General features: G+C 39.2%; 1 protein-coding gene across 1 annotated transcript; it reads right to left on the reverse strand.

The window, feature by feature from the left end:
• Positions 1 to 1,060: 1,060 nt before the first annotated feature.
• On the reverse strand, positions 1,061 to 25,913 carry trarg1a (trafficking regulator of GLUT4 (SLC2A4) 1a). The gene is made up of 3 exons (XM_057838668.1): positions 24,472 to 25,913; positions 6,292 to 6,418; positions 1,061 to 2,554 (listed from the first exon to the last, which is right to left on the reverse strand). Exons 1-3 carry the CDS (start codon positions 24,910 to 24,912, stop codon positions 2,544 to 2,546), a joined length of 579 nt encoding a protein of 192 aa, XP_057694651.1. The 5' UTR covers positions 24,913 to 25,913; the 3' UTR covers positions 1,061 to 2,543.
• Between the last annotated feature and the right edge of the window lie 505 nt (positions 25,914 to 26,418).

The raw sequence follows: 26,418 nt of genomic DNA on the forward strand, positions 1-26,418 counted from the left end.
CTACATCAAATTGGTGTGGATGGCTGTCACCCCAGGGGGAAGCCTCTTCTGAAGACGGTACACAAGAAAGCCCGCAAACAGTTTGCTGAAAACATGTCAACAAAGCACATGGATTACTGGAACCATGTCCTATGGTCTGATGAGACCATAGGATTGACCCCCATGACCCACATGACATTTTGAGATTTAATTTTGAGAATCTGCCGATAGTTCCGATCTGATACCGAAAAAAAAAAGACAAAAGTTTCAAACACGTTACAGTATTGTACTTTTTATAGTACTTCCTCTTCCGCTTTTTCCGGTAGTAATGCGGAGTATTAAACTTATATTTTTGCATCTTTTGGCAATGTCATTGTATTTCTGGATTATTTTTGTTACTTTTTAGCCCTTAAAAAGTTAAAAAAAAAAAAACATGTAAATTAGGCCTGAATGATACTGGAAAAAATGAACATTGCGATATATATTGCCATGGCTCTACACTTATTTTTTGCATTGGTTGAACCTAACTTTTTTCATCGGGTGCACCAACACAAAATGTAGGTGCACAGAACTGCGAGGTGGACGTGCTAACAACTGTCCCACTCTGCTGCATTAATAATATGAAATATTTTTGAACAAGAATAATGTAGAAAAATGTTTGTCTTTATTAAATGCTTCATTGAGTGAGTTCACTCAAATTTACTCGCGCTTTGACGCTCACGCTGCTGAGAACAGCCTGTGACTTGAACGAGTTGACAGAGACTGGTGTGTAACAAACTAAACGATGTTTGATTCATTTGAAGCCTTTCATCGTAGAGCTACCAAGCCTTCTCTCGCTAGATTCAAGCTACAAACCTGTTAATCATCCAGAAAAACAAATAATATTTTTTAAGTTAAAAATTTGATCGTTTTCACCCGATTCCAATCCTCTGAAAAATGGCGCAATCGGCCCGATTTCCGATCACGTGAACGGATCAGGACTTCCCTAGCAAAAACATCTCTATAATCACTTCAATACTATTAGAGTGAGGGTGTGTTTAAATTTATTAGCATGTAAACTTGCACCACAAGACGCAAAACGTTAGCCATGCATGGTAACATTTATTCCAAACATGCAGAATGTACACCACAAAGATGAAAACGGAGGGATTTGTTACACCAGGACGGAAATAGTAATACATACAAAAAAAAGTAGACCACCAGTTTAACAGATTTAGTGCCATCTTAATGCTTTTTGTTTCAATCTTAATGCTTTGTACGTTTGGTTCTACATGAAGGTATTCACCAATGGAAATAAGGCTCCTTATGGATGTTTGTTCATGTAGCAGGTAGTAATGAAGCCAGTAAGTGAATAAGTGGACTTGGCAGGTTTAGCATTGCTGTCTCTGGAATTAGTTGCATAGTTTTATAAATATGATTTGTAAGCATCTGACATTTTTATTCCTGTAGAGAATTGGAGTGAACAAGATGTGTACCGAACTTTCAGCCTATGATTGTTTTTGTTAAATAAGAGAATGGCAGCCATATGCCTGTGTGTATCCCCGTAGTGCATTGCACAGTGTCTGTCAAATTTGAATTTTTCAATGTAAATCAACCAGCTTACAAAAATGCATAAAACATGCATAAATATTGCATATGTTTCCCATTATAAATACATTTAATACTTATACAAGGAGAAGAAAAAAACATTCATTCAACAAGTGGAACAATATCACAATTTAGCAGTGATGATGGAAGACAAGTAGAAAGGTCGTAAACCGATTAAGGGCACAAGGTGAAGAACAGGAGCACAAAATTCAAAATGGTTACAACCAATGTGTGCTAGAGGATTGATGCTTTTGCAAGTATAAAGCAGCATAATGTCATTTTGGATTATATTTTGGAAATATTAAGGTGGATGGTTCAGGGTTACAATTCAGTTTTCACACCTTTTGAACTTTCATTCTTTCCAAGTGGAAAACAGTCAGAGGCATAATTATCCACGTCCACATTCAGGCATGCAATTACACTCACCGTTTTTAAAAAATGCGGAAAGAAAAAAAGCGCTCCAAATGTGTTCCCTCCCTATTTCATCTGGATGTTTTACTGTCCCAGTTTGAAACATGGTATAAAATATCCATCTTTACTTTATCCATGTTTCAGCTGTATAGACTTTGAATGCAGCAGGAATACATGACGATTACATAGGTGCTGTCCAAATGTCGGAAGTCTGAACAGCAAAAGTGTTTAAGCTTCCCGTCGTGGATGGCGAAAAGATCTTCTGTGCTCACTCATCTGCTCCATTTAAGAGTTTCATGTCAGAAATCTTCTTTGCTCACATTTTTTTCTCCCCTTAAAAGTGTTGCAAATTTTTATATATATTTTTTTTTTGGTGGGTCAAGCAAATGTTAGTGGAGTGTAATACATGCATTTCAGATTTCAGTCTCAGGAGTTTTTATGAGCTCCTAATTACACTATGGGTGAAGCAAAGAGGTATCTTTTATGTAGATATTTCTTTTTTTCTGGGGTTGGGGTGCAGGCTTCTTTGATATTGGTGCATTGGTGGTCCTTCAGGCCATCCCGTGTCAGTTGATTGCTGCCAAAGACACAAGTGGGAGAACAATCAGACCGAGAGGACAAGATTCAACTCGGTTATTTGTTGGCAGCTGCACATTCAGCCCATAGTACTTTGCTGAATCCAATAACAATGTGCACTCAAGCACACTCACACATATAAGCAAGCCTTAGAAATGTGCTGAGTTTGGACAAAGAGAAACATGCTTCTGCTTGTAAGCTGGTCGTATATCACCGTGTTGTTCTAAAGCAGCCACTGTCGTTTGTTGTTCTACACTTGCTGTGTGTGCGAGCGGTCTGTGAAAAATGACACACTCTACATCACATTCATGTGACTCCTCATACATATTCTAAATCCAGCAATTGAATTATTCTTAGGGATAACATGTATAGTCGTATGAAAAAGAATCTGAACCTTTTCTAATTTCTCACATTTCTGCATAAAATCGCCATCAAATGTGATCTGATCTTTGTCAAAATCACACAGATGAAAAAACAGTGTCTGGTTTAACAAAATCCACCGAAACATTTTTAGGTTTTCATATTTTAATGAAGATAGTATGCAAACAATGACAAAAGGGGAAAAATAAGTGAGCCATCACATTTAATATTTTGTAACACCCTCCCCTTGGCTGCAACAAGTTCAACCAGATGCTTCCTGTAGCTGCAGATCAGTCTGGCACATCGATCAGGACTAATCCTGGCCCATTCTTCTCTACAAAACTGCTGTAGTTCAGTCAGATTCCTGGGATGTCTGGCATGACTCGCTGTCTTTGGGTCATGCCACAGCATCTCAATGGGGTTTAAGTCTGGACTTTGACTTGGCCACTCCAGAACGTGTATTTTGTTCTTCTGAAACCATTCTAAAATGGATTTACTTCTGTGTTTTGGATCATTGTCTTGTTGCAGCATCCATCCTCTTTTTGGCTTCAACTGTCTGACAGACGGCCTCAGGTTTTCCTGTAAAATTTTTGAATTCATCTTCCATTAAAGAGCATACGACAGGAGAAAAAAAGTCTTATATAGCATTATTATGTGAATTAGAATCATATTTTGAGACGATTCGACTATAAACAAAAATTGAGCAAAGCGCAGATGGCGAGAAATGCCTACCATTATAGGGCTCTAGCGTCCCCAACAGGTGGATGATGTCAGCGGGTGAATGGGCTCATCGGTTTTACTATTCAGCCCATTGAGGGGGAATTATTCAGAACGAGGAAAACGCGACGAAGAGAGCCGCAAAATTTCATTGTTTCAGTCTCTCTACTCCAATATTTTTACAGGATATTCTTTTTATCCAAGTATTTTTCCCCAATAGCTAAATAAATGGCTTGAGAAGGAACAGTCAGCCCGTCGAGGGGGAACTATTCACAACAAGGAAAACGCGACGAAGAGAGCTGCAAAATGTCATTGTTTCTGTTTCTTTGCTTCAATATTTTTTAAAGGATATTATTTTTATCCAAGTATTTTCCCCAATTGCTAAATAAATGGCATGGTCATAACAAATAAGTCTTGTGCTAAATGGAATATGAAATATTAAAATGCACTTATTCAGGACGACATGGCAAAATTACTCCATAATGGTCAAAACTGTCGACTTCACCTTTACTGTCGCACCTCCCGAACGATATTTTATGACACCTAAATCGGACATATGTCATTTCCCTTCCCTGGCTTCGGAGAATGTAAACAAACCAAGAGGTGTGACAGCTAGCCGACATGCTAACCCAAACCGAGTGATGTTACAAAGTCTTCGAAGCGGATAATCACACATAACTAGCCCGGATTATTTGACATGACGACTGGGTTGTCGATTGTCTTTGTGGATTGGCAAACCCCCAGCGGAGAGCAATTTACAGTTCGTTCCCCGGAGGAGGGCGGCTGCAGTTGTTGTTCAGCTAACGTGCAGCTAATGCACGAGGAGAGCTTTTTATATGCCTATCAATGATCAAACGTAAGTAGTCCTTTATTTTAAAAAAGTTTGTAGTGTTTACTTTGTAATCGCTGTATTAATATTTGACATAATAAGAAACAAGATGTTTAGTCACTTCCTTGTAAGTCCAATGGTCCCACAGTAGTAGGGCTTGTTTTGGCCAATATCCACGGTGAATGGGAACCTTTTGAAACTCCAAAAAGGCGCACACGCCTCTCTTCCTTAATAAAGCAAGATTTTTCTGCAGCCGTTTGGCTGGCGTGATAAACTAAGATTTTTCTGCAGCCGTTTGGCTGGCGTGATGCAAAAAATAAACGTATTAATCCGCAAAATCAGCTGAATCCTTAGTCCTCATACACAACAGTACCGCTGTTTAGTGAAGAGGACGCCTTCACCCGTACACGTCACAGCGCCCTCCTCCTCAATGCAAGACAAAAACCGGAAGTCACTCATTTTCATGACGCGGGATTCAAAAAACTAAATAAATATAGCAATCGCTTCCACACACATCCAAGCAGTCCATATCATTCAGGAGCATAAAATGTGTGTATTATGAAATAAACATGCTTTTTCGTGTCACATGCACTTTAATAAGTGCAAGTTGTCCAGGCCCCGAGGAAGCAAAGCAGCCCCAAATCATGCTCCCTCCACCATGCTTCACGGTGGGGATGAGGTGTTGATGTTGGTGAGCTGTTCCATTTTTCCTCCACGCATGACGTTGTGTGTTACTCCTGAAAAATCCAACTTTGGTTTCATCAGTCCATTAAATATTTTGCCAAAATTTCTGTGGCGTGCCTAACTGCCTGTTTGCGAACATTAAACGAGCAAAAACAGTTTTTTTTAGACAGCAGTGGCTTCCTCCGTGGAGTCCTCCCATGAACACCGTTCTTGGCTTTAGTTTTACATATAGTTGATATGTGCACAGAGATATTGGACTGTGCCAGTGATTTGTGTAAGTCTTTAGCAGACACTCTTGGGTTCTTTTTGACCTCTGAGTATTCTGCGCTGAACTCTTGGCGTCATCCTTGGTGGACGGCCACTCCTTGGGAGAGAACCAACAGTGCCAAACTCTCACCATTTGTAGACAACTTCTCTGACTGTCGAATGATAAACATCCAGACTTTTAGAGATGGTTTTGTATCCTTTCCCAGCTTTATACAAGTCAACAATCCATGATCGCAGGTCTTCAGACAGCTTTTTTGACCGAGCGATAATGCACATCAGACAATGCTTCTCATCAAGACAATTCTGAACAGGTGTGTGTTTTATAATGGGCAGGGTAGCTTTAAACCACTCATCAGTGATTTGGCACACACCTGACTTAAATTGTTTGGTTAAAATTGGTTTCAATTGCTCTGTATGTCTCTTTAGGCAGAGGGTTCACTTATTTTCCCCCTTCTTTCATTGTTTGCATTCTATCCTCATTAAAATATGAAAACCTATAAATGTTTGGGTGGTTTTAGTTAAAGCAGACAGTTTTTACATCTGTGTGAGTTTGACGAAGATCAGATCACATTTGATGGTGATTTTATGCAGAAATGTGAGAAATTTCAAAAGGTTCAGATACCTTTTCATCCACAGTAACTCAAGAAGTCTTGTACAGTAAAAACCGTCTTAAGTTGAATTCTGGCGACCCTAATGAAGATGAGCAGTACAGAACTGGATAGATAGATATTTGGGGGTTGTGTTACTTTAACACTTGTTCGCGGATGTTTTTATTCTGCTTTCATTACATTTAATAAGGAAAATGGTTTCCAAAGTCTAAAGTGATCTAGCAGATTGTGATTTCCCTGGGAGCATTTCTAATGTTGGTTGATTCGTTTTACCTGAAAGCGAAACAAAGACGATGATTGCAACCACGCCCAGCACAATGGAGACGATGCTCAGTAGGCGCGCAAGTCGACCCAGTCTTCTGGCTCCGTCCACGTCCCCTGCCTGCAGACTGTTTCTAGACTGGTAATGACACACAAAAGCAAAAGCATACAAATAAACATTGCAAGCAATCCAGTGTACTTGTATCTATATTATTTAGTAAGTGAGATGTAAATGACAACCAAACTTTCCGTGCAAGTTTTTTGCCTAAGCTATTGATATTGACAATGACTGAAGAACTGTCCGTGGTGCTTAATATTTAAACATAAGGGCTTGCTCGAACACACACAAAAAAAACGTCTCCCTTCGTCTATGTTAGATGCATTTAGTAGGATTACGATTGTCCTTACATAATGAAGGTACTTTCAGCAATACTTAACACATGAAATACAGTGTGTGTACACAAAAGTGAGTACACCCCTCGCATTTCTGCAGATATTTAAGTATATCTTTTCATGGGACAACACTGACAAAATGACACTTTGACACAATGAAAAGTAGTCTGTGTGCAGCTTATATAATAGAGTTACTTTATTTTTCCCCTCAAAATAACTCAAAATATAGCCATTAATATCTAAACCCCTGGCAACAAAAGTGAGTACACCCCTTAGTGAAAGTTGTCAATATTACCATACAACATGTCAACTGCCAATATTTTGTGTGGCCACCACTATTATCCAGAACTTCCTTTACTTTCCTGGGCATGGAGTTGACCAGAGGTTCACAGGTTGCCACTGGAATGCTCTTCCACTCCTCCATGACAACGTTGCAGAGCTGCCGGATATTTGAGACTTTGCGCACCTCCACCTTCCGCCTGAGGATCCCCCAAAGATGTTCTCTTGGGTTCAAGTCTGGAGACATGATTGGCCAGTCCATCACCTTTACCCTCAGCCTCTTCAGTAAAGCAGTGGTCATCTTGGAGGTGTGTTTGGGGTCATTATCATGCTGGAACACTGCCCTGCGGCCCAGTTTCTGGAGGGAGGGGATCATACTCTGCTGCAGTATTTCGCAGTACATGTTGGCATTCATGTTTCCCTCAATGGAATGTAACTCTCCAACACCTGCAGTACTCATGCAGCCCCAGACCATGACATTCCCACCACCGGGCTTGACTGTAGGCATGACACACTTATCTTTGTACTCCTCACCTGGTCACCGCCGCACATGCTTGAGACCATCAGAACCAAACAAATTAATCTTTGTCTCATCAGACAATAGGACATGGTTCCACTAATCCATGTGCTTTGTTGACATGTTTTCTGCAAACTGTTTGCCGGCTTTCTTGTGTACCGTCTTCAGAAGAGGCTTCCTCTTGGGGTGACAGCCATGCACACCAATTTGATGTAGAGTACAGCGTTATGGTCTGAGCACTAACAGGCTGAACCTCCACCTCTTCAAACTCTGCAGCAATGCTGTTAGCACTCCTGCGACGATTTCAAAGAAAGCATTTGGATGTGACGCTCAGCACGTGCGCTTAGCTTCTTTGGACGACCAGCCCAAGACCTGTTCTGAGTGGACCATGCTCTTTTAAAACACTGGATGATCTTAGCCACTGTGCTGCGGCTCAGTTTCAGGGTGTTGCCAATCTTCTTGTAGCCTTGGCCATCTTCATGTCGTTCATATGCCTTTTAAGATCCTCAGAGAGTTCTTTGCCATGTGGTGCCATGTTGAAACTTTCAGTGACCGGTATGAGAGAGTGTGAGAGCTGCACTACAAATTTGAACACACCTGCTCCCTATGCACACCTGGACCTAGTAACACTAACGAGTCACATGACATTTTGGAGGGAAAATGACAAGCAGTACTCAATTTGGACATTAAGGGATGTAGTTTCTAAGGGGTACACTCACTTTAGTTGCCAGGGGTTTAGATATTAATGGCTATATTTTGAGTTATTTTGAGGGGAAAATAAATTAACTCAGTTATATAAGCTGCACACAGACTATTTTTCATTGTGCCAAAGTGTCATTTTGTCAGTGTTGTCCCATGAAAAGATATACTTAAACATCTGCAGAAATGCAAGGGGTGTACTCACTTTTGTGTTATACTGTATATACAGTGGGGATGGGTTTTCCCATTGGCAGTGTATCAAATACTTGTTCTCCCCACTGTACTTTTTGAGACACACACCCATTCAAATTCATGACTCATTTCTAAATTAAGCAAATAATTTACATGTGGGGCAATAACCTAACACGTGTGGTGGGATTTAATCAATGAAAAGATTTCCTCACCATCTAACCTCTGTTTTTACTGTCTAAAATAACACTAGACAACTGTTTGGGGGAATTTTTATTTTTATTTTTTAGGTCTGACACTTTGTGACTAGTTTTTTGGGAGAGGAATAAAAAACTGATGTCATTTTTTGTAGTTTTTTAACGTCACGTTTTATTCACCACAGCTAGTCTACTGTACTTACAATGTTGTTACTTCATGCACAAAATAGACAGTTCTTTTAATAACAAGTATGTGTTCAAACAGCGTTTTTCTTATTTAGTACAGCATTTTTCATAGATCTTTTTTTGAAACAGCAACTATAGCTAAAAATTTTGACCTGATGGGGAAACACTGAGGTTAGCTTTGTCTAACCTCAGTCTGCACCCAAAAAGTAGTTTAAAACAGCTGCCAGATCTAAAACAACAACAACATATGTTTTCCAGTGTAATTTGGATTTATAGTATTCTATGTTTGTCAACATTTATTCCAATATGCTTCATTGCTGGTACTTCTTCCAGTTGTACAAGTCGATAAAAAAAAATCTGACACTTTTTGGTACTTAGGATGGTAATTACAATTTGGTTTGCTCCCTGGGACACAAAATTATTAATTGAACAGAGTTACCAAGATAGACAGAAATAGATATTAGTCACAATAACAATATCACAAAAAGTTATTTTCCCTCCAATGAGATGGCTACTACTCTCCCTATTTGAATGTGACCTTGCTGTGTAGTCAAACAACAAAACACCCAAAACAAAAAAAAATGTGAGTCATGACCCCACTTATTCATACTTTTCGAAAATATCCAGGTCAGTCAAATATGACATATTTTTTCATAGACACACATATTGCACTCTCTCACCTTCATCACTGTAAAGTGAATGGGGCAAAGACAGTCCCAAGAGAGTGTCTATTGATCCAGACTCAGCACACACACCCTTGCTGCACACATTCTTGTGGCTGCAGCAAAGGAAGGCAGCTAAGTGAGTAAATGTTCCTCTCCTCGCTTGTCATTAATAATGGACGAGCAGCAGCCTGACTAGAGGGGAGGGACGCAGCAAAGAGCTGGTGTGCATCTAAAATTGTCGCTCTTGACTTTCAATTATATTTTAAATTCTTCACGATTTGTTTTTTCTTCTTCATTTTACTCCATGAAAACATCGCAAAATCTGTGCAGAAACTATACGTACTTTGCTAAAAAAAAAAATAAAAAAAAAAATTCAGGCAATATTCACACATACTCTTATGTCTATAGTCATGGAGGTGCGCCAAAAGTTGGTTATCTCACTTTGCTGTGACTGGGTGTTGAGCCGCCTTGAGAGGCCTCTGGCAGTGCTTTTAGACTCACTGCTGTTACATTAAAACCTCCATTAAAATTGCAAAGCACTCAATGCGGCCGGATGATCAAATCCACTCGACGTACGATGGCACCGCTCTGGTTCCTGGAGCGATAAAATGCATTGGTGCTCATAAATTATTGGACCGAGTTTTCTGTAGTGTAAGGATGGGACTGAATCAGCTCCAGAAAAAAAGACTCAAATTAAATTTTCCTGCTTCGAGTATTCGTTTAATTAAAGTGGTGCTGTAATGGTTTGTTTTGAAAGTGTTTGCATTTAGTTTTATTGATTTGGGTGGTTACACTGCCCTCTAGTCTGCCTCATTTCACGTGGCTGAATCCAGCGTCATTAAGGAATAGACCGACATTAGCCAAGTTTTGTTTGAGCTAATGTTTTTTTTATTTTTTTTTAAATGTATTCGTAAAGTAGTTTATAGGTATATTTAGCCTTTTTTGTGGGAATATGTGTCTGAACCATTTTTTAAGAGCATTGTAAAAAAAAGAACAGCGTTTTATAGCATTTAGGCTAGCGGAGTTTTGCTATGTAAGTTAGCCAGTTGTTCTTTTGTTGTACATAGATCCTCATTTTTTGTTTTTTTTATACCGTTTGAGGCTCAGCTCACGTACAGTATTGTAATTTTTTTATGTCCCTTATCCAATTACTCGATTATTCGCACTAACTAGTTTTATCGATTAATTGACTACTAAAATAATTGATAGCTGCAGCCCTAAAACAAAGGTTTGAATTGAACGGTGTAGGCTGAACCAATACACAAAAAAATTAGTATGAGTCAATACAGATTTATTTTGCACTGATCATTAAGAATGTCCCGTCCCCAGCAAAAAGTGTACATGCAGGTTATGTCATATCATCCCTACCAATGTTGAGACCAAACCTACGCCCTTGCATGACTCCATAATACAAACCAGACGTAAGCTTGCCATTCTATGATCACGCCAGCCTGTTCAATCACGTGGCGTCTTTAAAGCACCGTAAAAAAATGAAGTATTTGACATAAGAGTGCTGCCCTCAACATGACTCGAAAGTGCGGATTTAAACCTCTCTCCCAGATTTGATTTGGCGCCGACTGACCACGGAAAAACAAATATGATCTTTTTAATGTCATAATAGTACATTCATACTCTTTGGATGAATAATGCTTCATTTTTGTCATTTTTTTCTCTCCGTGAAATTCAGTGATTTTTAAAAATTTTTATTTCTTTAGCTTCATGTAGTTATGTAATGGGTTATTGTACAGTATCATTATAACAACAGTTCATATAGATAGCTTTGTGTGGAGAAAAAAATACCATGGTTTAAAAAAAAATGTAAGCAGTTACTCGCAATGTTACTCATTACTTGAGTATTCTTTTCACCAAATACTTTTTAATTGTACTTAAGTACATTTTTTGGATGACTACTTTTACTTGAGTAATATTATTTTGAAGTAACGCTACTCTTACTTGAGTAAAATTTTACTACTACTGCTGCTACTGCTTGTTATTCGTTAGCACTGCTTGCCCACTCACCCTGCCCGGTCATAACCGATTACAATCGGCTACAAAAAATCTGTCGGTTATGAATCATCTTTTCTATTTTCCCCATTCCTCTCCTATCGGTTAGTAGGTGTAAACCCTTGTAATGAACTTGTAATGCTACTTATAACTAGGTAGCATGTATTTTCAATCATGTTTATGTATCACTCATTCCACTTGTTTTCTTTCTATCTGTCTCCTTAAACCATCTTCCGACCTGACCGTACAAGTGCCTTGACTTTTTGTCTTGAAATACAAGTAAACATTGGAAATATGAGTGCGCTTCACACCTCAACAACTGCATGACAAGTTCAAGTTTAACAAAATCTGGCCACCATCTATCCACTTTGGTTTCCTATCAGGTAAAAGGAAAACATCAGTTGATGGCTGGCCGGCTGACCGCTAGAGAAGAATAACTGTTTTGATGTTTTGGGTTCGGATGGTATTTCATTAATTTCTTATTTTATTGTGTTCTGAGCAGTGTTGGGCACGTTACTTTAAAAAAGTAATTACTTACATTACTCACTACTTCTTCCAAAAAGTAACTGAGTTAGTAACTGAATTAATCTATAGTAATAGTAACTAGTTACCAGGGAAAGTAACTATTTCCGTTACTTTATAAAGAACGTGTTGTATGTCAAAGAATTTGAAATTTTCTGAGCAGTAGTCGAGTCAGTGGAATAGAGAAGAACAGACTGGTAGTTAACTTGTTAGGTGCTTCAGCAGATTTGAATTGCTTACCACAGATGTCGACAAAAGCTTTGCCCTGGGACATAAATTACACATTACATGCAGGTTCTTTCCTTTAATTTCGACAAACTTGAAATAGTGTCTATATCTCCACCTCTTAAGGGACAATTTTTCTTCTGAATGCTCTGCCATCCTGACCCAGTGCATCTGTTTTGCGTGTGTGTTTGCCGCACACGCTGTTCCGGTTTGCTTGTGAAATCACTGGCTCTGATTGGCTTACCACGACACATGGCTCTAACCCTCAGCCAATCACAATCACTTCCATCGCATCTCTCGAGGGGATGTATTCAGGTAGGCTCGTTTCCCGACAATTCACTTCACCTTCAAAGCGTCTGCCGTCCTCAAGATGGAAGCAGAATTATTGCTGGCTGACAGTGGGAGATGGGAACGAGGGTGTGTCATCAGGTGTAGCAAACACAGAAACGTTACCAAACTTTGGAAAGCATTGTCTAATTGAATGAGCAGGGACAAACAGCTTGGAGTCAGAAGTACGTGCGCTATTCTTGAACCTGAACGCACCCCAAGTCTTGGATGACAAATCAACAGAGCAGAGAGTCGACTCGACACGGCTGGTAGTTTCTTCAATTTATTCAGAGTAAGTAACGCACCGCTTTTGACCGTCAGTAACAGTGACGGCGTTGTAACGGCGGAAAAAGTTTAATTAGTTAGATTACCCCATTACTGAAAAAATAACGCCGTTACGTAACGGCGTTATTTATAACGGCGTTACTCCCAACACTGGTTCTTAGGTAATTAGCAGAACAAAACTACATTATTATGACAAATTCTTCAACCTTAGCAGAAGGTCTATACTCCACTGATTACTCACTGTTTGCTTTTGCCCAACATCTAGTATTTAAGACCAGCAAGCTGCACTTAAACTCACCATCCGGTGATACCTAATGATTACAACTCCCCTCTCTATGTTTTTCGGACATTTGAGCCCCTTCCATGTAAATCACATCATTTTTCAATCACATAGTCACTCACACTGTTGTAAACCTGTTTTTCTCTCCCTGGCTCACTTGATCTTACATGATCTGATTCAATTCCCATGATCGGAAGTGCATCCGATCCATTTGCTGCTCCTCTCACGCCCTTCGTCCTTGCTAAGAACGCAGATTTAGCCGCAGCACAGGGAGCAGATGTTTATTGCCGCCACTCTGAATGCTGCAAACTGCCGCAATCTGCCCTCTGCAGCAGAGAAACTAAATTGACTCCTCTCACTAGCTATTGAATTAGTGGACAGATCTAGTTTCCCTCTCCTTCACTTTGCGTCTCACGGCTCCCTGTCAATGCCTCATTCGTTTCCTCTCACACATAAAGATACACCCACCCACCCATATACACTCTACACTATTAGTAAGCACCTGACTAGTGAATGTCACTAGGTTTATGATTAAGGCTCAGGGTATGTCTGTTAGATCTTGCCTCATATTCCCTAAGGTGTATGTGCACAACAAAGAAGTGATTTTACAGAACTAATGGATTCAGTGAATTGCCTTCACTTTGTTTTCAAAGTACATCTTAATTTACACTGCTGTTCTGAGTGAAGTAAAATGCTGCAGGACAAAAAAAGAAATTAGTTAATACTTGGCTTAACATTGAGCAAGCGGTTAGCTCTGTTGACTCACAACATGTTAACTGTTGGTGCCTTTCTGTGTAAGAGTGAAAGTTAAGCATCTTCCAACCTCGCCGAAATCACAATACAGGAGCTTGTGCTGTAGATAAAGTTCACTAAAGATATGAAATGTCCTGCAGGTGGTCTTCTGCCATGATATGTCCGTTCAATGATGGACAGGTGAACATTGCGGGACGTACTGCCTGCCACTTTTGATCTAGGATATTCTCCAGATCAACAACACCCAGCCTCCTGCAGCAAAACAAAATCAACCTCTCCACAACCCAAAAAAGGATAGCCAGTGGAGAAAATTAACTGACAGATCTGCCACCCCCTGAAGGTTTTCTGTGTAGCAGAAATCAATGCTGGCAAGGAAGTCTCTTTCATCAGGTTCTCGAAAGCGCAATCATTACAAATTCAACATTTTCAAAAGAAAATATCCGTTCCCTATCCATTGTCTGTTGAGATTGCCCCCCATTTGGATTGCAAATGAGCTAAAGCCTTTTCCATCAGACTTTATGGCCATTATTTGTGGTATTTGAATGAAAAAATGTATGTGTTCATCCTAACTTTAGCTTGCAACTGGTTCAAGCTGCACCCCGCCTACTGCCCATAGTTAGCTGGGATTGGCTCCAGCACCAACGCGAACTTTGTGAGGAAACGCGCCATGGAAAATTGATGGATGGAAAAAACATTGTTTTCTATAGTTAATTTTATTTCCTATTGTTTTTAAAATCTTTGTATGGTTTATATATTTAAAGATTTTCTAATTAGCTATATTTTTCAATTTAATTTTCCATTATAGCATTTTTTATCTATACTATTTTTCTGTACTTATGTACTCCTCCAATGCTTTGTAAGTTTGTTCTATTTAAGTTCAGGTATCAAGAGATTAAAAGTTTAGCTTACACTTTATTTAAATGTGGGTAAGTAAGACTATCATAATTATGACATGACACCTGCCATGAACATGAATGAAATGAATACCGTATTTTTCGGGCTACAAGTCGCACCTGAGTATAAGTCGCACCAGCCATAAAATGACCAACGAAGAAGGAAAAAAAAACATATAAGTCGCACCGGAGTATAAGTCGCATTTGGGGGGAAAATTTACTAGATAAAAACCAACACATAGAACAGATACAGTATGTCATCTTGAAAGGCAATTTAATATAAAAATACAATAGAGAACAACGAAATGCGAATATACTGTCCTCATCAGGACGCTACGGTTCGGTCCTGGCCATACAGCGAGCTAAACTCCCAAATGACAATGCTGGACGTCCATATAATTTGCTGAATCAATTTCATCCTCGATACCAAACAGGTTTGCATCAACGTAAATAAATGATAATTAGGTGCCATTACAGCAATGACACAAACGGTTAGCATGCGTTTGCTTGCATCAGCACATCGTTCAAACAACCACACAACTGGCTCAAGTGTCCAATTGCGGGTGGAAAACACACAACAACAACAGAAAAGATGATATAAACAGGCATTGCCTCTGTAGAGATATTTTACAAGCATAAACAATGAACGTAGGTTCTCTCTCTCTCTCTCTCTCTCTCTCTCTCTCTCTCTCTCTCTCTCTCTCTCTCTCTCTCTCTCTCTCTCTCTCTCCTCTCTTTCTCTCGCCCACTCGCTCAGAGGCGCTGCCTAGCTGTCCGTCTTCTTCTGGCGTGTGAGCGCTCTTCTTCACATAAACAAGTGCGAGTGCGCCCCCATGTGGGCGTGAAAGCGCCCCAAACTAAAAGCATGCATTTCAATATAAAAAAGTCAATAATACAACACATATTGCCAAAGGCAGAATGCGAACTTGGCCATAGCTATTAAGTTATTCAGATAACTATAGCATTAAGAAACATGCTAACAAGTTTACCAAACCATCACTATCACTCCAAAACACCAAAATAAAATGTGAAATGATATCATAATGTGTTAATAATTTCACACATAAGTCGCTCCTGAGTATAAGTCTCACCCCCAGCCAAACATTGAAAAAAACTGCGATTTATAGTCCGAAAAATACAGTACCTATGACGGATGTCATGAAATGGCTTTCAGTATGTTATGTCACTTTTGCTGCACAGTTGACAAGAACAGCTTCATTTGTATCAGAATGGACACTGCTCCGAATATTTTTGATTTCTTGATCAGTGACGTGATGATTGAAATATTAGGAACAGCCTCCATTCAGATACAAGTGAAGCTGTTTCTACCAAATTTTCATTTAAAAAAATGACATAATTTACTCGGCTTTGATGATTATAACTAGGAGTGGGAACCTCTTGGTACCTCACGATACGATACGGTTTGCGATACAAAGCTCACGATAACGATGATCTGACGATATGGCGATACAACGATTATCGATACATTGGCCATGAAATCATTCAAGGATATTCTAAAAACAACTAATAAACAGAAAAACAAGCTTCTGCTGTGAATTGCAATGAGTTTACCACGGGTAGACGTCCAATCCATTTGAACTGGGAGGGTGGCAGCAATATTGAACGTCTATGGCCGTCAGTGGCAGCCAATGCCAGGCAATGAGGTAATTTTGGGCCATTTAAGGTCATTTACCTGTTGATTTTCAGTTACTTCCTGTTGATTTTGGGGTATTTTATGGGTCACTTCCTGTTCTGTAACTCAAAATGAACAGGAAGTGACCTGGGAAACACCCAAATGAATAGGCAGTGACTCAAACTCAACAGGAAATGACCTAGAAATGCCCTAAAAAGTGACCTAAAAATGCCCTGAAAATCTGACAGAATGACTGCGAATGCTCCGGTTTCGAATGAACGAACGTTCCCAGTCTAAATGGATTAACAAGGCAGCCTTAGAGTTAACTGAGACACTATTATGGTGGAAGATTTTGGTAGCAACTTGTTGGTTCCCTTTTTTTTATTTTTATTTTTTTTTTTAATCATTGACACCTTTTTAAAACGATATCTCGATTCTTGCAGGAGCATATCGATAACCTTATGGGATACAAAGATATATCACCACTTCGATATTTTGTCAGACCCCTAATTAAAACTGACATCTAATGAAAATTCCAAATTCAGTATGTTAGAAAATTTGAATTTTTACTTTTGACTGATTCTAGAAATGTTGGCCAACTGAAAGGTATAAACAAGAAAAGTATGCGCATGTACAGCACTCAATAATTGGCCTGGCCTGAATTATGGCAGCACTGGAGTTGATCAGCCTTTGGCACTTCTTAGGTGCCATGAGGGCCCAGGTAGCTCTGATTGTGGCCTTCAGCTCCTCTGCACGTTGGGTCTGGAAAATCGCTTTTTCCTCTTCATAATATGTCTTAGATTTTAATTATGGTTGAAGTCTGGTGAATTTGCTGGCCAATCAAGAACAGGAATACCATGGACCATAAAGGGGCGGCGACGGTGGTGGTTGGGTTTCACCTATTTTTCAGGCATATGGTATCATTACTCAGAACATTCAAGTAACAATTTTGAGTTGATTTGTGAAAGCTAAATATTTAATACACGACGCAATATAAACTTGTCTATGCATCATGGCTGTCTCAAACGACTGGAAACGGGACTCTCTCCTTAAGAAACGTTCGTTTTAGAGTCAACCAATTTATGAGGAAGTGCATTGTCCTTTGGAAGTGTGAAAAGAGGAAACTCATTTGCGTAAAAAATACATTTTACATAGCGTACCAGAAATTATTCGATTAAAAAAGCTCCTACTTGTAGTCTGCCCATGTGCTAAGTGTTAGCCAAGCTGTAGCATAACATTCAAACTTGTCATGAAGGGGAGGGAGGGTGGGGCGCAAGGGAGGAGAGCATTGCGGCACACATTAGAACAGAAGAGGTAGTAGGGGAAAGAGGCAGATAGGTACTGTACCTCCGAACATTACAGCAGCCCCCATTAGCAGACAGGAGACACTCAACAATTTCTCAAACACATAAGAATAGGTCAGAAAAACAATCCAACTGTGTTTTTTTTAACCACGGATTGACCATATGTACAGTGGGGCAAAAAAGTATTTAGTCAGCCACTAATTGTGCAAAGTCTCCCACTTAAAAAGATGAGAGAGGCCTGTAATTTTCATCATAGGTATACCTCAACTATGAGAGACAGAATGAGAAAAAAAATCCTGAAAATCACATTGTTTGATTTTTAAAGAATTTATTTGCAAATCATGGTGGAAAATAAGTATTTGGTTAATACCAACAGTTCATCTCAATACTTTGTCATGTACTGTTGTCACTGTTGCTGGTATTTTGGCCCATTCCTCCACGCAGATCTCCTTTAGAGCAGTGATGTTTTGGGGCTGTCGTTGGGCGGCACGAACTTTCAACTCCCTCCAAAGATTTTGTATGGGGTTGAGATCTGGTGAGCGGCTAGGCCACTCCAGGACCTTGAAATGCTTCTTACGAAGCCAGTCTTTGTTACCCGGGCAATGTATTTGGGACTAATGTCATGCTGAAAAACCCAGCCATGTTTCATCTTCAATGACCTTGGTGATAGAAGGAGGTTTTCACTCAAAATCTCACAATACATTGCCCCATTCATCCTTCCCTTTTCGCAAAACCTGGTCCTGTCCTAGTCCCTTTGCAGAAAAAATTCCGTTAAGCATGATGTTGCCACCCCCATGCTTCACATTAGGTATGGTGTTCTTTGGATACAATTCAGCATTCTTTCTCCTTAGAGCACGACAAGTTTCTCCCTAAAATGTCCTATTTTTTGTTTCATCTGACTATATGACACTCTCCCAGTCGTCTTCTGGATCATCCAAATGCTTTCTAGCAAACTTCAGACGGGCCTGGACGTGTACTGGTTTAAGCAGGGGGACACTTCTGGCACTGCAGGATTTGAGTCCCGTGGCAGAGTGTGTTATTGATAGTATAGTTTGTTACTTTGGTCCCAGCTCTCCCCAGGTCACTCACGAGGTTCCCCTTTGTGGTTCTGGGATTTTTGCTCACCGTTTTTGTGATCATTTTGACCCTGCAGGGTGAGATCTTGCGTGGAGCCCCAGATTGAGGGAGATTATCAGTGGTTTTGTATGTTTTCCATTTTGTATTAATTACTCCCACAGTTGATTATTCACACCGAACTGCTTACCTATTTCAGATTAAGTCTTCCCAATGAGGTTCAGATCTACAATTTTATTTGTGGTGTGTCCTTTAACAGTTCTTTGGTCTTTGCCATGGTGGGATTTGGAGTGTGACTGTTTGAGGTTGTGGACAGGTGTATTTTATATCGTGTGCTATTAGTACAGGTAACGAGTGGAGGACAGAGGAGCCTCTTAAAGAAGTTACAGCTCTGTGAGAGCCAGAAATATCGCCTGTTTGTTGGTGACCAAATACTTATTTTCCACCATGATTTGCTGATAAATTCTTTAAAAATCAGACCAAGTGATTTTCTGGATTGTGTCCCCTTATTCTGTCTCTCATAGTTGATTTACACCTATGAATATAATTACAGGCCTCTCTCATCTTTTTAAGTCGGAGAACTTAAACAATCGGTGGCTGACTAAATACTTTTTGCCCCACTGTATAAATGCTCATGAAAATGGAATTCACCTGTGACTCCCCCTCCCCCCAAAATCTGGTAACTTTGACAGTGTTTGCAGGTGCTAAGTCCTGTTGAATGAAATGAAATCTACATTTCCATAAAATTAAGTTCTAGAAAACCTCCTGTTAGACTACTGTGTTGGCCTCGGACCTGAGAAAACACAATGGAACAACACCAACAGATGACATTGCACCCCAAACCATTGCTGACTGTGCAAACTATACACTTGACCTCAAGCAATGTGAAATTTGTGCCTCTCCATTTCAAGATACTGGGAACTGGATTTCTAAAGGACATGCAAAACTTGCTTTCCTCTGAGAACATAACTTTAAATCCAGTACTCTTTGTCTTTGGCCCAGCCAAGATACTTAAGACCCTGTTTTTTGGTCAAGAGCGGCTTCACAAAAGCAATACGACAATTAAAAACCATGATTTGCATACGTCTGTGCGTGGTTCACGAAGCACTGACTCTTTGTGAATGTCTTACACATTTTTGAATGGGCATTGTTTCACAATACCCTGCAGGTTTCCACTTACTGTTGTTTTTATTGTTGTTATTATTGTTGTTCTTGGTTAAGACACTACGATTGACACTCCTCCGTTATTAGATAGCTGACTTTGGGTGAGAGGGAAGACATGCCTTGGACTATATTCAGAATAATATTATTTGGATCACTGGTGGTGTAGTGTGGTGCACTACTCACTGTGACTATGAGAGCGCAAATCCCCCTAAATGTATCAATCCATATACCATACAGCTCTGGTTTTTTTTTTTGTTTGTTTGTATTTTTTTTTTATCGGTATTTTAGCCATCATTCATTTACTCCAAATAAATGCTAAAAAAATGACAGTATTTGAATTTCAGACTTGCGCTATCATAATTACATATTGCACACTAAATGTATACACTATATGTAACAAAATCTCAGAAATTACTTTTGCACAAATCTGTTTATTATTATATTATTATAATTATTTCCACAAAATAAGCAGTTTTAAAGAAATAAACTAAATTCTCACAATATGCAGTAATGTGACATCGGTGAAGCCAGAGTAGGTATAGAGCAGGGGTCCTCAAATACAAATCTTGAAGGTCCACAATTATTTTTTTTCATACAAGCATGGGTCCATTTATTAATGTCGGTCAAGTATTAGGCAGGTCGAAGGAGGTTTTCTTTTGACCAAACAAAAACACAATGTACATTCTGATTAAATAAAAATTAACAAAACTTTTTACTTAAAAAAAAGAAAAAACAACAAAACAAAACAAAAAAACACATGCAAGTACCTTATTGACCCGAATATAAGACGGCCCTGATTATAAGACGACCCCCTCTTCTTCAAGACTCAAGTTTGGAAAAAAAGACTTTTTGAAAACCAAATTAATTTTTATACAGAAAGAAACAAATGATTATCACAATATATTTGAGAGAAAAAGCATGTTATTTTGCCTCATTCAAATCTTAATATCTGAACATTTAAATATGTAAACTAAAGTGCGATCACATTCGTAAATGAATGGCTTCTGGTTTTTTAAATGTAAATAAACCAATCTCTTGCTACAAAACAACAAAACTGCAATAACTGCATGAACCATCAAAGTGAAGTCTAACTGTAGTCTTGAACGAAATCTGAATAAGGAAAAACATTGCAATAAAATAATGCAAACTGGTTAAACTTGAGAGTAGCTGAGATCTGTCATGACAGAACATCGCTTCAATGATATCTGGCGCCATCTAGCGTCGTGAATGCGGAGAGTAGCTGAGATCTGTCATGACAGAACATCGCTTCAATGATATCTGGCGCCATCTAGCGTCGTGAATGGGTATAATGTCTGGACCGCGAATATAAGACGACCCCTTCTTTTTCAGTCTTATTTCAATGCATAAAACACTGTATTATATTCGGGCCAATACGGTACAATGTTTACACATGTACACTAAATAATTGACAACATTTGTCATCAAGGTGCAAACAGTAACTATTGACAGTAGATTTTGTAACTGTAAAACACTGCTGGACAAAAAAGAAAATGTGCAAATAGTACAGTACGTGTTCACTTGTTCAGAACATAAATGACAAGCTCTGTTATTAAGGTGCAAACATAACAATTATTGACAGTAACTTTAACTGTAAAACACTGCTCAATGAGAGAAATGGCATTTGGGGGTCACAAAGCTCTTTACTCACATCATCAGGCAGTACTTCAGTGCGTCTTTAGGTTGATGAATCTGGGAGTGAGATTTGTTTGATTTTTGTTGTCATTTTCTCATTTTCTTTTCCTTCGAACATTGCTGCCATCACTACTGTCATACACTTTATTTTGGCCAACACCAACTGAGTGAGCACTCCGTTGCAATATGTTGTTGTGTCATAGATTTAAAAATAACCTTGCTTGACTCTTGATACAACTCCTTCAACCTGTTAATTTCTTGCCTTCTCAATTCTGATTTAAGAGGAAACTTCTCTTCAAAAGAGCTGTGCTCTTTAAAATAATGATGTTTCACATTTTCACTTTTTCTCACTGCCACTGTCTTTAAGCATATTAAGCTCATAGGTTTGGTTCTTGCAGTTGGTAAAACGGACGCATATTTGTCATTCCATTCCTCACTGAAACGGCGATTTTCGTTGTCCTCTTTTCTTCTCTTGATCAACTTTGAGCATGCCATTTTGTGAGATTCGGTCTTCTACTGGTGGCATGTGTGGTGTTAGTGAACGTTGCTTATCATTGTGATCTTGAACGTTGCCCACATGCAGCGAGAGTGCCGGGGTAACACGGGGAAATAAATAAATAAATCACTTTTTCTCATAGTATGACTCACGTTCTTGAATGAAAAATAAAGTACACGACAGCATGTACAAACAAATTGCAAAGTGCCGGGTGCGACTCGTGTTAGAGGTTGCTGACACTGCTGCGGTCCGTCCACGCTAGCTAGTAGTATGCAGGCAGGCTCTCTCAGCCAATCAGCGCATCCATGCAGGTTTTGTCAGCCAATCAGGGCATCGTTGTCATAGAGGTGACAACAGAAGTGAGAACATGGAAGATATTTGACTAAAAATGTAACTGAATTTAGCGATAGAATACTAGCGCATAGTGATAGATACAAATGATATATGTTGAAAAAAAGTATATATATATATATTTTCCTTTTTGTTTTTTCGTTCGTCCATGGGTCCGCAGAGAGGTGTGCCGTGGTCCGGTCGTGGACCGCGGTCCGCTAATTGAGGACCACAGGTATAGAGTAAGTTATGACCTGGGGTCCACAGTATCTCTTTAGCCCTCTCAGGGACAGTGGTCACGACAGGACATATATTCAAAACTTATCATTACTTTAACTCATTCATTGCCAGCCCAGGTAACAGAGTATGTGTTGTGGTAGTTAGTAATAAAGGGGAAACTGATGTTAAAAACGCATATTGATGGCAACAGCAGCCAAAGAATTAAGCTATGTGATGTAACAAGAGATTCATAAAACAAAACAAACAAAAATAAATATAATTCCCAGAGCAAACTACACACAGGCCACACTTATTTGAATGTATGTCTTTCTTCTGCTTCTTTTTTCCAAATGTAATAATTAAAAAATATTTTTTTTCAAGTTTTGATTATTTAAATGGTTGTCAGTCTCATTGTGCCCTGCGATTGGCTGGCAAGCAATTCAGGGTGTACCCTGCCTACTGCATGTAGCTGGGAAAGGCTACAGCACCTCCACGACCCTCGTGAGGAAGAGGCATGGAAAATGAATGAGTGAATGTGTTTAGAATTATTGATATATTATTTTAATTGCTCGTCGCTTTTTTATTTGCGACCAATTTTTTGCTCTGTAATGGATCCTTCAATACAAAATCGTTTTTTTTTATATCCCATCCCAAAATATGTGCAGGAAACACTAATACTATTTCGAAGTCAAATGAGGGCCGCAAAATATTGTGCCATGGGCCACAAGTTTTAAACTACTTTCATATATATTAAAGTAATTAAAAATACATACATTAAAAAAGTGAATAAATAAATAAAATCATAATTTGTGCATGAAAGGGTTAACTACCTGTGAGATATACTATTAAAAGTAACATTTACACGGCTGACTTTAACAGAAAAAAAGTAGACATTGTAAAAAGTGTGCACACTTTTCACATTTTTTTTTTACAACCTTTGAATAAATTATAATTATTTTTAAATTGGAGTTACTTTTCAAATACTCTGTATATTGTTTGTGCATTTAAAAACGTTTAGTTGTTCACTTCTTTTGTCATGTACACTGTATTCAGTAAAGGGTTTATGTGTATTTAAAGTACTAAAAGTACACTTTTCGTTTACATCTGCATCACACTTGAAGTGAATAGCTTACAATGTCTAGGACGTTTGTAATAGTTTTGCTCTGCACTTTTATTTTGTCATTCTTCAGTGAGTTTTGAAATACATTTTTTCAAATGAAACTGGAATTGCCATGTGTAATTTATTCTGACTTTAGAGAAATAAGTAACTAACACTCTCCTGGTGCTGCGTCACCAGTAGGTTGATGGCGATGTAGTGTAAAGCGCTTTGAGCGCCTTGAAAGGTGGAAAAGCGCTATATAAGTATAACACCATTTACCATTTACTAAATCAATCGCAGTACCATTTTGCATCAACTTTTGAGTTGAAGGACACAAAAATAAAGGAGTTATAGCAACCTAAATGAAATAATTTGACCTAGACCTCTTATTAATGCTAAAACTTTGACATTAAAAATGAGTTGGTTCTACACAGTGAAGCTTGTAAAGGACAATAAATCATGTTGGTTCTACTATAGTTATTGAGTTTTGTCCAGCAATAAAATTCAAAAGGGAAATACTTAATATTGGCTTAGCTGAAATAAGTTAAAAAGTTAAATGCAAATTGTTACGTGCATTTAAAGTATAGAACCAGTATATTTATTTATTGAACGATTTATTTTGGTGGGGCGGGGGGGGGGGGGGGGGGGGGGTGTCGAAAAGAGGGTAGGTTGCATACACACGTTTTGTGCTATCACAGCTCTAAACTAAAATTAATAATTGGGTTACTTAAGGGACTGGACCTGAATTCAGCATTCTTTTTCCCCTCGTGTGTGATCTCCAGGTGCGGGGAAAAGTTATCACTTACCATTATGGAGTAAACGAGAGCAACGATGCTGACGGGCCACACGGGGAAGAAGCAGGAAACGATGACCAGGATCAGGTAGTCGCGTGGTTTGGGGCTCTCATGCACGGTGGCGTTGCCGGTGGACGATCGGCTCAGGCTGACTTTGGACGGCGAAAGGGGCGCGGCGGCGGCCAGCTGCCCTGCGGAGCCCGACCTCATCCCGTGGCCGTTGTGGTCCGCCTCCGATCCTTTGGACTGGTGGTGGTCCATGTTGACGGAGAAGGACGAGGACATCTTGATCCCATGTCCGGCGGGCTCGCTGGTGACGGCCAGCAGCTTCTCGGTCTCGTGGAAGTCAGCCAGCTGGGCGCCTCCTCCTCCTCCTCCACCGCCACCGCCACCGCCACCGCCGACCTCGCCCAGGTTGGACTTGAGGAAGTCGGTGTCCGTGTTGATGGCCATGCTCACCTCGATCACGTTATTAACCAAATCGATTCTCTAGCTTTGTTCGTTTCCAAGTTCAATTTTGAGAAGAGGCCATTTGAAAGTTTTACAACCCGGTTTGATTGTGAGAGGAATCTTCATTGATTAGGAAAAAAAAAAAAAAAAGCAATTAAACCTCTTGATGAAAAATATTTCAAATCCTCCCCACTCGAGTCAGTTTGAGTCATCCACTTGAGTTATTTCCACAAAAGTGTGCTGGATCCAGTTAGGAGCAAACAAAGATGAGCTCCATCCAGTCCTGCTACTTCTTTTAAGTATGTCTCATCTCATTTTTCATTTAAAATTAACAAGACGAGAACAAGATGTAGATACTCTCTTACTTTACTAAAAAGCTGCCCCGTTCTTCTTGTCCTGCATCCTCCTCATGCTGCTGCTGGGCAGACTGGAAACCCCTGTCAAGTTACCACACACGGGTAGTTTCTTTTTCCGGTCAAGAGACATGTTTGAAGATAGGGCTCATCTATACTTAACCCTTTATGGTGCAAGTGACTATTTTTGATCTTCATTTTTTAAAAAGCAACCTCGGACTTAAAAACTTGTAGGCTCTAATAAGCCACAATTGCTCTCTTTTACTAAAATATGTGATTAGAAACACATACAATATTGCCATCGATTTAAAAATCTGTAATATATAGTCCATGTTTTGACCAGGTTTGTTAATCTTCCTTTAAAAAGTTAAATAATTACAAATTACTTCTCCGAAAAAGTAATTGAGTTAGTAACTCAGTGACCTCAATGCAAGAGTACCGTATTTTCCGCACTATAAGGCGCACCGGATTATAAGGTGCACCTTCAATGAATGACATATTTTAAAACTTTTTCCATATACCGTATTGGCCCGACTATAAGACGGCCTTGATTGTAAGACGACCCCCTCTTTTACAAGACTCAAGTTTGAAAAAAAACTTTTTGAACACCAAATTAATTTTTATACAGTAAATAATGACAGTACACCCAAAACAAATGATTATAACAATATATTTGAGAGAAAAAGCATGTTATTTTGCCTCATTCAAATCTTAATATCTGAACATATAAATATGTAAACTAAAGTGCAATCACATTCGTAAATGAATGGCTTCTGGTTTTTGAAATGTAAATAAACCAATCTATTGTGATAAAACAACAAAATTGCATTAACCATCAAAGCGAAGTCTAACTGTAACTGTAGTCTTGAAACAAATCTGAATAATGAAAAACATTGCAATAAATTAATGCAAACTGGTTGAACTTGAGAGTAGCTGAGATCTGTCATGACAGAACATCGCTTCAATGATATCTGGCGCCATCTAGCGTCGCGAATGGGTATAATGTCTAGACCGCGAATATAAGACGACCCCCTCTTTTTCAGTCTTATGTCAATGCAAAAAAACACCGTCTTATATTCGGGCCAATACGGTATAAGGCGCACCGCATCATAAGGCGCATAGAATAAACGCTGTAGTAGAGGCTGGGGTTATTTTA

Source organism: Corythoichthys intestinalis, chromosome 6 (genome assembly GCF_030265065.1).
Source record: "Corythoichthys intestinalis isolate RoL2023-P3 chromosome 6, ASM3026506v1, whole genome shotgun sequence".
Lineage (NCBI taxonomy): Eukaryota > Metazoa > Chordata > Actinopteri > Syngnathiformes > Syngnathidae > Corythoichthys > Corythoichthys intestinalis.

Coding starts and splice junctions, on each gene's coding strand:
- trarg1a (XM_057838668.1), bottom strand. CDS start 24,912: ATGGCCATCAACACGGACACCGACTTCCTCAAGTCCAACCTGGGCGAG. Junction 6,419..24,471: donor CTCTCGTTTACTCCATAATG/GTAAGTGATAAC, acceptor TGTCATTACCAG/TCTAGAAACAGTCTGCAGGC.